We start from the raw sequence: 13,853 nt of genomic DNA, 5'->3' as shown, positions 1-13,853 counted from the left end.
GGGCAGTTTTGGTCTCCTTATTTAAGAAAGGATGTGCTGACGTTGGAGAGGGTACAGAGAAGATTCACTAGAATGATTCCGGGAATGAGAGGGTTAACATATGAGGAACGTTTGTCCGCTCTTGGACTGTATTCCTTGGAGTTCAGAAGAATGAGGGGAGACCTCATAGAAACATTTCGAATGTTGAAAGGCATGGACAGAGTGGATGTGGCAAAGTTGTTTCCCATGATGGGGGAGTCTACTACGAGAGGGCATGACTTCAGGATTGAAGGGTGCCCTTTCAGAACAGAAATGCGAAAAAATATTTTTAGTCAGAGGATGGTGAATCTATGGAATTTGTTGCCATGGGCAGCAGTGGAGGCCAAGTCATTGGGTCTTTAAGGCAGAGATTGATAGATATCTGAGTAGCCAGGGCATCAAAGGTTATGGTGAGAAGGCGGGGCAGTGGGACTAAATAGGATAAAATGGATCAGCTCATGATAAAATGGCGGAGCAGACTCGATGGGCCGAATGGCCTACTTCTGCTCCTTTGTCTTATGGTCTTATAAAATTATGATGAGTATAGATAGAGTGAATGCAAGCAGGCTTTTTCCACTGAGGCAAGGGGAGAAAAAAGCCAGAGGACATGGGTTAAGGGTGAGGGGGGAAAAGTTTAAAGGGAACATTAGGGGGGGCTTCTTCACACAGAGAGTGGTGGGAGTATGCAATGAGCTGCCAGACGAGGTGGTAAATGCGGGTTCTTTTTTAACATTTAAGAATAAATTGGACAGATACATGGATGGGAGGTGTATGGAGGGATATGGTCCGTGTGCGGGTCAGTGGGACTAGGCAGAAAATGGTTCGGCACAGCCAAGAAGGGCCAAAAGGCCTGTATTCTGTGCTGTAGTTTCTATGGTTTCTATGGTTACTATAAGCCTACGGACTCTCACAGCTGCCTGGACTATTCCTCTTCCCACCCTGTCTCCTGCAAAAATGCCATCCCCTTCTCTCAATTCCTCTGTCTCCGCCATATCTGCTCTCAGGATGAGGCCTTTCATTCCAGGATGAAGGAGATGTCGTCCTTTTTTAAAGAAAGGGGGTTCCCTTCCTCCACCATCAACTCTGCTCTCAAATGCATCTCTCCTATTTCACGCACATCTACTCTGACCCCATCCTCCCGCCACCCCACTAGGGGTAGGGTTCCTCTTGCCCTAACCTGCCACCCCACCAGCCTCTGGGTCCAACATATAATTCTCCGTAACTTCTGCCACCTCCAACGGGATCCCACCACAAAGCACATCCTTCCCTCCCCTCCCTTTCTGCTTTCCGCAGGGATCGCTCCCTATGTGACTCCCTTGTCCATTCGTGCACCCCCCGCCATGCCTTCCTACCGACCTCCCTCCCAGCACGTATCCTTGTAAGCGGAACAAGTGCTACACATGCCCTTACACTTCCTCCCTCACCACCATTCAGGGCCCCAGACAGTCCTTCCAGGTGAGGCGACACTTCACCTCTGAGGCGACTGGTGTGATATACTGTGTCCGGTGCTCCCGATGTGGCCTTCTATATATTGGCGAGACCCGACGCAGACTGGGAGATCGTTTTGCTGAACACCTACACTCTGTCTGCCAGAGAAAGCAGGATCTCCCAGTGGCCACACATTTTAATTCCACGTCCCATTCCCATTCTGATATGTCTATCCACGGCCTCCTCTACTATTAAGACAAAGCCATACTCAGGTTGAAGGAACAACACCTTATATTCCGTCTGGGTAGCCTCCAACCTGATGGCATGAACATTGACTTCTCTAACTTCCATTAATGCCCCTCCTCCCGTTCTTACCCCATCCCTTATTTGTTTATTTTTTTTTCCTTTTTATCCTCTTTTTTTCTCCCTCTCTTTCTCTCTGGCCCTCTCACAGTAACTCTTTGCCTGCTCTCCATCTTCCTCTGGCGCTCCCCTCCCCATTTCTTTCTCCCTACGCCTCCCGTCCCATGATCGTCTCCCTTCTCTAGCCTTGTATCCCTTTTGCCAATCAACTTTTCAGCTCTTTAGCTCCATCCCTCCCCCTCCTGTCTTCTCCTATCATTTCGGATTTCCCCCCCTCTCCCCCCCCCCCACTTTCAAATCTCTTACTATCTCTCCTTTCAGTTAGTCCTGACGAAGGATCTCGGCCTGAAACATCAACTGTGCTTCTTCCTATGGATGCTGACTGGCCTGCTGTGTTCCACCAGCATTTTGTGTGTGTAAGAAGTAAGAAAGTCAGTTCAATTCAATGTCGATGAAAGTTGGCAGTCTAAATAGTTTGGCATGGACGAGATGGGCTGAAGAGCCTGTTTCTGTGCTATACTTTTCTATGACTCTGAGTCTATTTTGGCTTGGATTTTCAATGTCTTGTCAAAGGATTGATTTGAATGTATTTAGTTTCCTGATATGGCTTGTTATGTTTCCTCTACATTTGACTTATCTTATTGTCATGTCCTGTTTGCTTTGTTCCAGTATTGATCAACTATATCTATGTTCATGCAGACATTGAGAAACTGATCATTGTATCAGGTGCTTCTGCTATTACTGTGTATGTGTGTTTTTAAAGTAATTTCGTTGTAAATATACTTATAGGATGTTCTTTTGTATGTTTTTGATCATCACATCTACTGTCAACTCAACATTTCCAAATGTTCTTTTCTGTAATGCCTGAACAAGATTTTATGGGAATATAGAGAAATAATTAGAAATACTTGTTCTGCCTTCTGTCAGATTTTAGTTGAATTTTATCTCAGTGCAAACATTGCTGTACTAACCTCATAACCCATAATTTTCTTACCTTCCAAAATCTATCAATATTTGTTTTTAATATACCAGGAACTGTTTTCTATGAACCCTCTGGGTGGAGGATTCCCAAGATGTAAAGGGTGTGAAGACATCTCTTTTCATCTCTGTCTTGAATGTCTGACCACATTTTCAGACTGACTGACCCCTTGTTCTAGACAGACTAGCAAGCGAAACTTCACCCTTGATCTGCCCTATCAAACCCTTTTAGAATGTTGTTTATTTCGGTGCAATCACTTCCCAATCCCTAAGAATATGAGCCATTCTGCTTAATCTCCCCCATGGGACAAATTGTCATTCCAGCAAACAATCTGGTGAACTCTTTTTATTGTTTCCATGTTTTCAATCGAAGTTCTGTTATTTAAAAAAAAATGAACTACTGTTATATATTACCATTGGTTTGTACCATTTTGACACAAACACGCTGTTTCACTTTTATTGTTATTAATGGAAGTCCCTAGGAGTGAAATACAGTTGGTGAGCAACAGCAGTAAAATTGACAAGTTTTTTTCCCCTAATCATTAAATGCTAGGCAAGTAAATCCTTCTGTGCAGTGCCAATTTTTTTGTTGCTTTGGTTGCTATGGTATGATACAAAGCAGCCAATCAAAATACAACATGCTTCCTTGAAAGTACCGCAACTTCACTGTTAAAAGTGCATGTTGATAATGTACCTTGCATAAATTAAAATAATTTAATCTTCAGTATTTTTTCCTTTGACAGAGAATTCATGATCTTATTAAAGAGAAAGATGTGGTGGACTGCATAAGTAATTTGATGGGAGCAGTATTAGAAAAACAAACACTTGCAGCACTCACTCTTTGGAAAGTGCTCATCCGAATGAAAGAGGATGTGCCAAAGCTTAGCACTCTGCTGGATGAACTCCAAAAAGAACCAGATGGTCTCCAACTCATTTTGTCAGGTGAGGTTTTCATGTAGCAGTACTAGAATTAGCATATATTTTTAAAATAAGTAGCAGATTTGATGTTAGAATTGGCAGCTCTGAAAGCTTCATTATTCTGTTTTCTGAGGAGCTGATGCCTTGAGATTGATGTAATTAGTGTTACAGTTGTTGACTGGAATGTGAAAAGTATCATGATTATGTTGGTGTTATAATGGGAATTCTTTGTTAGTGATAAAAGCATCTGAAAATCGTTTGTTTTTGGAAGTTTGCATAGTAGAACCTGTTTACCAGCAGTATGGTTTTAATAATCATTTCGAAATTATTCATCAACATGAAAGAAAATAATAAGGCAGGACAGTCAAAGACTTAGTTGTATTTTTGTAAATGAGTGAGGAATAATATTCTATCTTTTCAGTAGATTGAGTTGTAACCATGCAGTTACTGTTGCATCCTTCTTCCACTTCATTTACATTAGCTATAACTTTGGGAGCTGAAGCAAACAGTATGAATCGCTTTGAGATTGTGTTTTAAATCTATTAGTGAATGCCTAAGAAGCTATTTTGCCTGTAGATAGACAAGTTGTGATAGCATCTTAATACGATTGTAGGTGGATATCATTGTGCTAATCAGGTTATAATAACTGCTGCATATTTGTAAGGGTAGCAGGAGTTTGGACAGAGTTGGAGATTCTTTTGCATGTGCCAGTTAAAATTGAGGACATTGACAAACGTAACGCTCAAGCTTTTAATTGAGCATTTCTTCTTTGTGTTACTGTATCTCCAAAAGCAATAATTAGAAATATTCTGTAGAAAGCTAACAATCTAAAAATTAACTCTTCTGTGGTTTGTTAGAATTTTTGAGTATTTAGTTGTGGAGTAATGTTTCTTTCTGTTCTTTTTCTCCCCTCAGTGAGTGATGAGGAAAGTAAAGCCTTCAATATTTTAAAAAGACATAGACAGTTGATCATCAATACGATTGAAGATATCAGTCCTCTGCTGGATTGTTTGGTACCTGGTGTAGAAAATCTTCCCACTGAGACAATCGAGGTAGTTCATTTCCACACTTTCACTACATTGATGCAAGCCTTTTCCTTGCCTTAATAAACATTGAACCACTGACTAGCTCAAATTTATCACTTTTTTTTTGAATTGCAGAGGTGGATTTATGCCCCTCTCTAATTTCAGATGAAATATGATGAGCAAGGAATGATATGGTTGATGGTGAACTTTTTTGATACAGTGTTTTTATATTATTTTCTTAGTTAAGTACCAAAAGCGACAGTTTGAGAAACACACATCAAAGTTGCTGGTGAACGCAGTAGGTCAGGAAGCATCAGAAGAGGTACAGTCGACGTTTCAGGCCGAGACCCTTCGTCAGGACTAACTGAAGGAAGAGTTAGTAAGAGATTAGTTAGTTAGTTTGAGAAGTAGGGCTAGGTGAAGTAGGTTAGAAAGTGCAAAGCTGAAGCATACAGGGTATCACTAGCAATGGGGTGTAACTTGTAAAACAACTTTACATAAACAGGGTATTTATTCAGCATGGACACAGCAGACCAGAGTGAGAAAAACTGATTTAAAAAGAAATGTAGTAAATAATTGTCAAACGGTTTTGTAATGCTGTAACAGGTTTCCCCCGCTATCTGAAGGTAGAGCGTTCCTATGAAACCGTTCGTAAGCCGACATGGCATAAAGCGAAGAAGCAATTACCATTAATTTATATGGGAACATTTTTTGAGTGTGCCCAGACCCAAAAAAATAACCTCCCAAATCATACCAAATAGCACATAAAACCTAAAATAACACTAACATATAGTAAAAGCAGGAATGGTATGATAAATACACAGCCTATATAAAGTAGAAATAATGTACGTACAGTGTAGTTTCACTTAACAGAATCAGGAAGTTTGAGCCAAAATTGATTTGTCGAAAAAAAAATCGGCACCTACATGCATGCGCGCGTCATGCATTTGCACGTGCACACACGCGCATGTCACGCATGCACATGTACACACATTCACATGTCACCCATGCGCACATACACACATGCACACACACCTGCCCGTGCAAGGCTTCATGGTCAAGGTAGTCTTTCTTGGGGTAAACACAAGTTTAAAGCGAGCGTCTTTTTTCGGAAAAGCGAAAATCCTCTTTCGGTTAACGAAAACAGGTACTAATGTAGGTCTTTCGTAAAAGCAAAATGTCTTAAAGAGAATGTTCGGAAAGCGGGGGACTCCTGAAACTGATATGTGCAGATCCTCCCAAGTTGATAATTGATAATTGTTTTCCCTTGTTACATACCAATGAGTGCAAGATGAAATTTGTAGTGTTATTTTGTTTCATTCAGTTCATTTCTGCACAAACTTTGTTCCTTTTGATTGAAATTTTTCCTTTTTGTGAAAAGCTTTCTTTATCAGGACTCACTACTGCTACTTCATATGCAGGCATCTTTGTGGAGCAAAAATTGAGAACAAACCTGAACCTTGCATGTTATTTTGTAAGAGAACCGGGCAGATCTTCCATTGCCCCAAGATTAGCAGTGATTGACTATTGGATGTTTGGACTTGGATACAGTGTTTTGTTCAGCAGCAGTCTTCCAACACTTCCATGAAGTGTCGTGCTGTCTGGCACCAGTAGCTGGTTTTACTCACAGGAAGGCTGATACAAGCATCAGAAGCACTTGAAAATCATGGGGTGGGATGCTGGAGAAGCAATATTAATTAGAATAATTTTCATTAAAAAATATGTATTAAAAAAACACACCAAAAGACAGTTAAAATATTTAAGCTTAGTTAAATAGCAGAGGTTTTTCTCATGGCAATCAAATTCACCTATTCATTTAAATAACAGTGTTTTTGCTAGATTTAGTTTGAATCAAAGGGAAAACTGGATCATTATAAGTGGCTTATCAAGAGTTATTGGCCAAGATTGTTAGTGGAAACATTATGATTTATGAGATCTCTATCATTGTCTAAGTGGAATTAGAATTGTACAAAATTTTGTATTAAATTGCATATTTGCTTAATGCTTTAGTTGAATGTCTCTACAACCTCAATGTTAATGAGTGTTTTAAGTGAGTGTCCCTTCATCTTTGCAGATGTTGAGTAGGTATATGTGAAGTTTCCTATACTGTCACAAGAGTTAAGTACTTTAGTGGTGTATCCTGTAGTCATATGGATTATGTTAAGGCAAAAGCGATTTCATAAATTTCAGCATTGTGTTCAGTGTAGTAGGTCAAGCAGCCTGTCCTTGTTTTTTACTGTTCTATCATGGGTATTGATTGGTGTAAGTAAAGGTGCCAGCACCATTAGAAGAGCATTTGTGAAAAATAAAATTATATGTATATTATCGTATGTTTATTAATTGTGTATAATGTCAAGCATATTTTTTAATTTCTGTACTTTGCCAGACTTCCTACTTCTAAAAGCAGGTGTATGTTTTGTTTTATTCTTGTTTGGGCTCTTACTCTACCACAGTAAATAGGTTACATGAAGTAAAAGTTCCTGCATCATGCAAAAAATGGTAGTCAGAATGACACTGGATTTCCCGCATTTTCTATTTTATGCCCATGCACCACGTCATTGTTGGTGAGAGATTGTGGCTCTTCTATCACTTTCATTCACTTTCGAGGACTGAAATTCAAGTCCGTCATCTGGGTGGCAGCATGTGGAAAAGTTGGACAGAACTAGGACACCGTGCAGTAGATGATGAACGACGATACCTCTTTCAAATATAAAAGTCTGAAGTAGCTGGTGTATTGTATGCATGTAGTTACAGTATCCACAGAATACAGTTAACTGGCTATCAATTCCAGCTCACAGTGCAATAAAATGGGGTTTTAAAAAAGGTCTCCACCATGATTTACACAAAGGTACTGGCGAGCCTAATTCAGGGAGCTAAGTAGTCATGGGTTATATCGATCTCCCAAATATTCAGACCTTGTGGCATGTTAAGGATGTATACTGAATTGATTTTAAAGGTGCACTACTAAAGCTTTATTTTATAAATTCTCTTGAATCATTTGCATGTTTATATTTCTTCTCACTGTCAGATTTTGAAGAGCTGTTGTTTCAAGGATACTGCTGGTCAGTCATTAGAAAGTCTTCTGGGTAAAATTCTAGATGAGCGACTCATTCCTGCTTTGGTATTCTGTAAACTCTTGCATATGGTCAGTGAGTCTTATCCGTCCCTTGAATTGGTAATGAAGACCATGGAAAATGCAGGTAACTACAAAGAAGGGGTGGGTGGGTGGGTGGGTGTGTGTGTGTGTGTGTATACACGTATGTGTGTGTGTGCATTTGTGCGTGTATATATGTGTTTTTTATGTGTGTGTGTGTGCGTGCCGTTTTACGCTACATTTACTTATTTTACACTTTTACAGATAGTTTAAATACACAATTTCACTTAGCTTCTCAAGCTAGGTCATGATTCGAAGAAAGTTATTTATATTCTTACAAAAATTGGAGATCTAACTGGTACCATTGCTTTGACTTTAACGTATTTCAGAATCACCTGCTTCCTTAATTTTTCCTGAGTCCTGGACTATAACCACGACAAATTTTCGGCCTGTCATGGATGAATCTGCAATGGTTTAATGCCTACTAGAGAACTGTTGTTGTAGTATATGGGAGAGAGAAGTGATCAATATTGCAGGTTGATGGCTACCATGAAGATGAAAATAGCCTTTCCCTCTGCTTACTCAACCTTCCAGCTCAAACAGCTGTTAGAGAAATGAAATAGTAATATCTTTTTCTAAATTCAAACCTAGGTCTCAGGAGCTAACCAGTAATTCCCATATGACTTTCGAGCAGAATTTGGCCATTTGGGCCATTGAGTTGTCTCCACCATTCCTTCGTGGTTAATTTATTAACCCTCAACCTCATTCTGTCTTCTCCCCTGTAACTTTATCAATCAAGCACCTATCAGTCTTTGCTTTTAATGTATCTAATGACTTGACCTTTACATCTGTTTGTGACAATGAATTCCACAGATTCACCACCCTCTGGCTACAGAAATTCTTCCTCATCTCTGTACCTAGGGGACATTCTTGTTTTCTGAAGTTGTGTTCTCTGATCCGAGCTCGTTCACTATTGGAAAGATCTTCTCCACATCCACTCTATCTAGTCTTTTCAATATTCAATTAGGTTCAAAGAGATCCCCTCTAATTCTTCAAAACTCCAGCGAGTACATGTCCAGAGCCATCAAACGCTCCACATAGGTTAACCCTTTCATTCCTGGCATCATTCTTGTGAAACTCCTTTGGACCTTCTACAATGTCAGCACATCCTTTCTTAGATAAGGGGTCCAAAACTGCTGACAATGTGAACTGCTCAGGATATGCTCATTTAGCATTGTGAAATAACATTTATAGAACACTATCTAATTCTAGAATATAGTTAGAATTTGTGTCAAATTTCGTATAAGTTCCCTTGGATTTGGAAGTGAGGGATTTCTGTAAAATCCATTAGCTCTTTGGTGAATGTAATTTATCAGAATGCAAAGTGCCCTCATTTGTAGAAGTACAGTTCATCTCTCTCTCTCTCTCTCTCTCTCTCTCTCTCTCTCTCTCTCCTTCCCTCCCTCCCCCCCCCCATATATATATATATATATATATATATATATATATATATATATATTCCAGTATATTCAATGGATCCTCAAATTTAGCTCCTAATTCAAAATAGCTATCTATGTTTTAACTGCATTAATGCAGTCAAAATTCATTTACAGACATGAAAAATAGGAAACTTTTCATGAAATTAGATCAGTCCGAAGTTCAGATCTGGGGTACTGATCTCCAGTCCGTAACTCACAACAACTTATTAAAAATAAATGTTTAGCAAAGTTGTACAAGGAAGTTTAAACTTTTGGTTATTTTGAAAAGTTTTCTGTTGACTTTATAAAGAGAAAAAACAGGAAATTAATTTTACAAATTTTTGAAAATAGTTTGAAAACTAGGCTTGCCATATTCATGTTTAGCAACCGAAAGAATTGTCACTGAAAGTGACATTATAAAGGTATGAGTAAAATTATTTGTTTATCTTTCAGGACTATTCAAAGAAGCAATGTGTGATGTGGAGGAGGATCAGAAAGAATACCCAATGGATCAGGAAGAGGGGGGTGAAGAAGATGGAGAGCACCCTGCCAACACCGAACATGTTAAGGCAGGAAGCAGTGATCCAGCAGATGAGATGAAACCAAAGTGTAAACCCCGAGGAAAGCAGGACTTATGCTGCACCGCATGTGGCAAGACTTTCATGTTTAAATGTCGTCTTGACCTACACCTCACCCGCTGTCGCAAAATTGGTTTGGTTAAAGCTGTTAACTGTCAGGAATGTGGAGAGACTGGAACTTCCCAAAAGGATTTAGAAAAGGACAGAGAAGATGCATATGATGCGCCAAAAGGAAAGAAGAGGAGGTTACCAGTATCTTGTGACATCTGTGGAAAATCCTTCGCTCACCAGTCAGGTTAGAAAGCTCTAGTAATTTACACAGTTACCTCAAACACTAGTCATTGACTCAGTTTTTAAAGTTGAGTCTCAGCAGATTAAACTCTGGCGATGTTGCTAAAACAGTGAATCAATATTTTCCTGAAGACTTTACCTTAAATTTTAGCACTATGCAAATTCCGTCAGTTACGGACAGCTGAAGAAGCTTTCCATGCCAGTGTGGTAATAGTACTACACATAAAAGTTGCTGGTGAACGCAGCAGGCCAGGCAGCATCTCTAGGAAGAGGTGCTGCCTGGCCTGCTGCGTTCACCAGCAACTTTTATGTGGGTTGCTTGAATTTCCAGCATCTGCAGAATTCCTGTTGTTTAGTAATAGTATTTATTATTTTAGAAGACTAGATAATTTGAGACTAGTCTAGCTACCCTATAGCAAGGGTGCTGAAGGAGATATGTGCAATAATGGCTCATGCACTGAAGAAGTCGCTGCCATATATGAGGACCTGCAGCACAGGAACTAAATGAATGTATTTGTTAACTTTTGTAACTCCAGAAACTATTGGTAAGAAAAATCCAGAAGCCGGGATATTTATGTACTTGGTTTTTCTTTCTTTTTCTTTCAGTGAGGTGCTCACATATAACCCATAATGAATTATGTAATCATAGAATGCATAATCAAACAATATATTTACAGTATTACTTAAATAATAAATACACTACATTCCTCCCTTCTTAGCTATAAACTCCAACTCAATATAAAATGCATCTCAGCTCAAATATGTAATTTGTTCACTAGTCATGATATATATTTCCTGACAAGGGGGTTACTTTGCTTAGCAGCTGAGACCTGTAGCTGTGAAACGATCTCATGCTCTGAGGCTTCCTCTGTGGTGTTTACGGATGATGACTCTGGGACTGCTGGATGTGGTTCTCACAGCTCTGGATGCCTTTCTTCTCTAACAATTGATTCTGCTCTCCTCAACTATCAATATGTCACCTCCAGATGATATCAGAACTCGGTCTCTACTGTGTAAGGGTGTGGTCCAGTTCTGTCCTTATTCTTTCCAAGTACTCACTTTTGATCACCTCTGCAGCCTGTTGCTGGTACTGTTTGTCCAGTAGTGAAAAAGCCCTCAGTTTGTTCTGTACGCTACTTCTGAGATTGGGTTTGAGAAGATCCAAGCATGAGCACTAGGGATGAACCAGGAACAGCATAGCTGGTTGTGGTGTGTACTGTATTGCGATAATGCAAAGAGGAAATTGGCAGGCTTCTGACTCAGTGTCAGTGTAGTGTGTTCTGCTGACATTGCTTACAGTGTATTCTTTAGACAATGGACAAACCATTTGTAGCTGGGTGGTGTGGTGCCGATATAATATGCCTTGTTCCATTCGTTTTCAGATATGACTGAAACTGTTCCATAACAAACTGTGGTCCGTTGTCACTGACAAAGTGTTCTTGAACACCAGTCCTTGAGAAGAGGCTTCTCAACACATCAGCATTGTGCAAGACTGTATTGGAGACTAATGGGAACACTTCTGGCCACTTTGTAGCTGTATCCACTGCTACCAAGATATTTGTGCCCATGTATGGTCTGGCAAAATCCACATGATTCCTCTGCCAGGCCATTCCCAGAGATGGAGAGGTGCTGCTCTTGGCATATTCTAGACACGTTGGCATCCAGGACAGTGCATGGCAAGCTGCTTGATCAGCTGATCAATCCTAGGCCACCAGACAAAGCTTTGAGCCAGCACTTCATTTTGACCAAACCTAGATGATTGGTATGTAGCGCCTCTAACACTTTAGCTCTCATCTTGGATGGTAAAACAACTCTCAATCACCACATAAAACAACCCCTATCAGGGGCAAGATCATCCCAGTGCTGGTAAAAATGGGGGAACTGGGATTCTGTACATTCCAGCCATCTTGGGTGGCCTATAGACAGTGTAGATTTTTTAACTGGTTTTCCTTTGTATCACCTCTGCTGTGATAGAGAGACTTTCAGTTTACATTAGGAAGATTATTTCAGGAAGAATGTCGTCTTCTGTAATTTTTTTTCTGATATCTCCTTTTCCAAGTGTAAATTGGACAATCTATCAGCATTTCCATGATTAGTTGTCCTCTTGAATTCGACCTTATAATTATGTCCTCCAAGAAACAGCCCTTCTCTGCAGTTCTGCTGCTGTTAGTGGAACATCTTTCTGTGGAATGAAACTGGATGCTGGTGGCTGATGGTAGTAATGAGGGTAAACTCTCTCCAATACAAGTGCTAGTTGAAACATTTTACATCCCAAACCAGACTTGAGGCCTGTCGGTCAACCTGTGTGTAATTTTTCTCTGCAGTGGAACGTGATGGAAAGGCAATGGCCATTCACTTGTATCGTGCATAACGTGATAGGAATGCATCTGTACCATAAGGGGAGCTGTCACAGGCAAGCTTCACAAGCTTCTAATCTTTTTATCACTGCCTTGAGGTTTTGGAGATGCTCCTTGTCATCCTCACCAGTAACGATGATATCATCCAGGTAACTCTTGAGTGCCTGGGCAGCCTGGCAGCCCCTGGTCCATAGCATTCTGTCAGCGTGCAGGTGTAGATACTACTCCAAGAAACAGCCTATTATTGGGATAAAGCCTTTTGTGAGTGTTTATGGTGCGAAACACTTTGTCTCCTCTTCTATCTCCTTCTGTTAAGTGTGCTTCAACTAAGTGCACTTTGCTGAAGTATTTCCCTCCAAATGGTTTTGCAAAGATATCTTCAATCCTGGGCAGAAGGTAGTAATCTACTTTCAGTACTTGGTTGATAGTGACTTTCAAATTGCCATGGATCCTGGACCATTGATCTCAATGTACCATTCTTCTTGGCTACACTCATGGGTTTCACTCAACCTTGGAAAGAATTCCTTCAGCCTCCATACGATCTAGCTAACTGGCTACTTTATCAGCATGGTATAAGGAACAAGACAGGCCTTGGGTGTGACATTTTCATTTAACACTATTTTACCCTTGATATGTTTGAGTTTTCCAATGCCGTCTTTGAACACAACTGTGGCATCATCCGGTACCTTTTTTATTTTGCTTTTAGTTTTGCAAGAGATGTGGCATATAAATGCGAATGGATCTCCAATCAAGTTGTTGTTGTCTCAGTCAATCTCGGCCCCACAATGCTGGCCCTCCTGTTTTTACTACGCAGAAGCCCAATGTGACTTGTTGGTTGTTGTATTTCACTGTTACAAATGTCATTCCCACAGGAGTTATCTTTTCTCCAGTATAGGTTCTTAGTTGGATAACTGCAGGCTTCTCTTCAGTATCTTGAAATACTGTTCAAACTGATCTTGTGGAATGACAAACAGCAAAGCCAGCAGCTAATTCCATTTTAATTAATTTGCTGTTCACTTCTGATGTAAGCTATTTTGCTTGTCCCATGTTGGTTTTCACATTGTAAATCTCAAGGCTACCCAATCCGGTGTCACTCTCATCATTATTAGATTTTTCATCGACAGCATGCAGGTTAGTGCTCTTTTTTGAAACTGAGACTTGACTTTTTACCTTTTTTTTTCCTGCATATGCAGTCTATTTATTTTTGCCTGCCCAAATGCACTTTGTATGTATCCAACTTTGTTGAATTTTCTTCAAATTTTGCCTTTAACCCTGCATTGGTCTGGTGTATGTGAGCCCCCAACGCTAACATAATTTGTTTGGCT

At 40.0% G+C, this 13,853-nt stretch overlaps 1 protein-coding gene across 6 annotated transcripts in view; it reads left to right on the top strand.

Moving 5' to 3' along the window:
• zbtb40 (zinc finger and BTB domain containing 40) overlaps positions 1-13,853 on the top strand; it is a 132,365-nt gene that overhangs the window by 53,614 nt on the left and 64,898 nt on the right. For all 6 annotated transcript variants that reach the window (XR_011883393.1, XR_011883392.1, XM_072245433.1 and 3 more), the window contains exons 8-11: positions 3,531-3,729; positions 4,621-4,757; positions 7,759-7,930; positions 9,756-10,175. Coding sequence is in view for 4 of the 6 variants with exons in the window: in XM_072245433.1 (XP_072101534.1) it covers positions 3,531-3,729; positions 4,621-4,757; positions 7,759-7,930; positions 9,756-10,175 (928 nt within the window). In the remaining 2 variants the exon portion in view is untranslated. The remainder of the gene's footprint in view (positions 1-3,530; positions 3,730-4,620; positions 4,758-7,758; positions 7,931-9,755; positions 10,176-13,853) is intronic.

This window comes from Mobula birostris, chromosome 27 (genome assembly GCF_030028105.1).
Source record: "Mobula birostris isolate sMobBir1 chromosome 27, sMobBir1.hap1, whole genome shotgun sequence".
In the NCBI taxonomy this organism is placed as follows: Eukaryota; Metazoa; Chordata; class Chondrichthyes; order Myliobatiformes; family Myliobatidae; genus Mobula; species Mobula birostris.
Note: the sequence above shows the minus strand (reverse complement) of the source record. Positions and strands in the feature narration are given on the sequence as shown.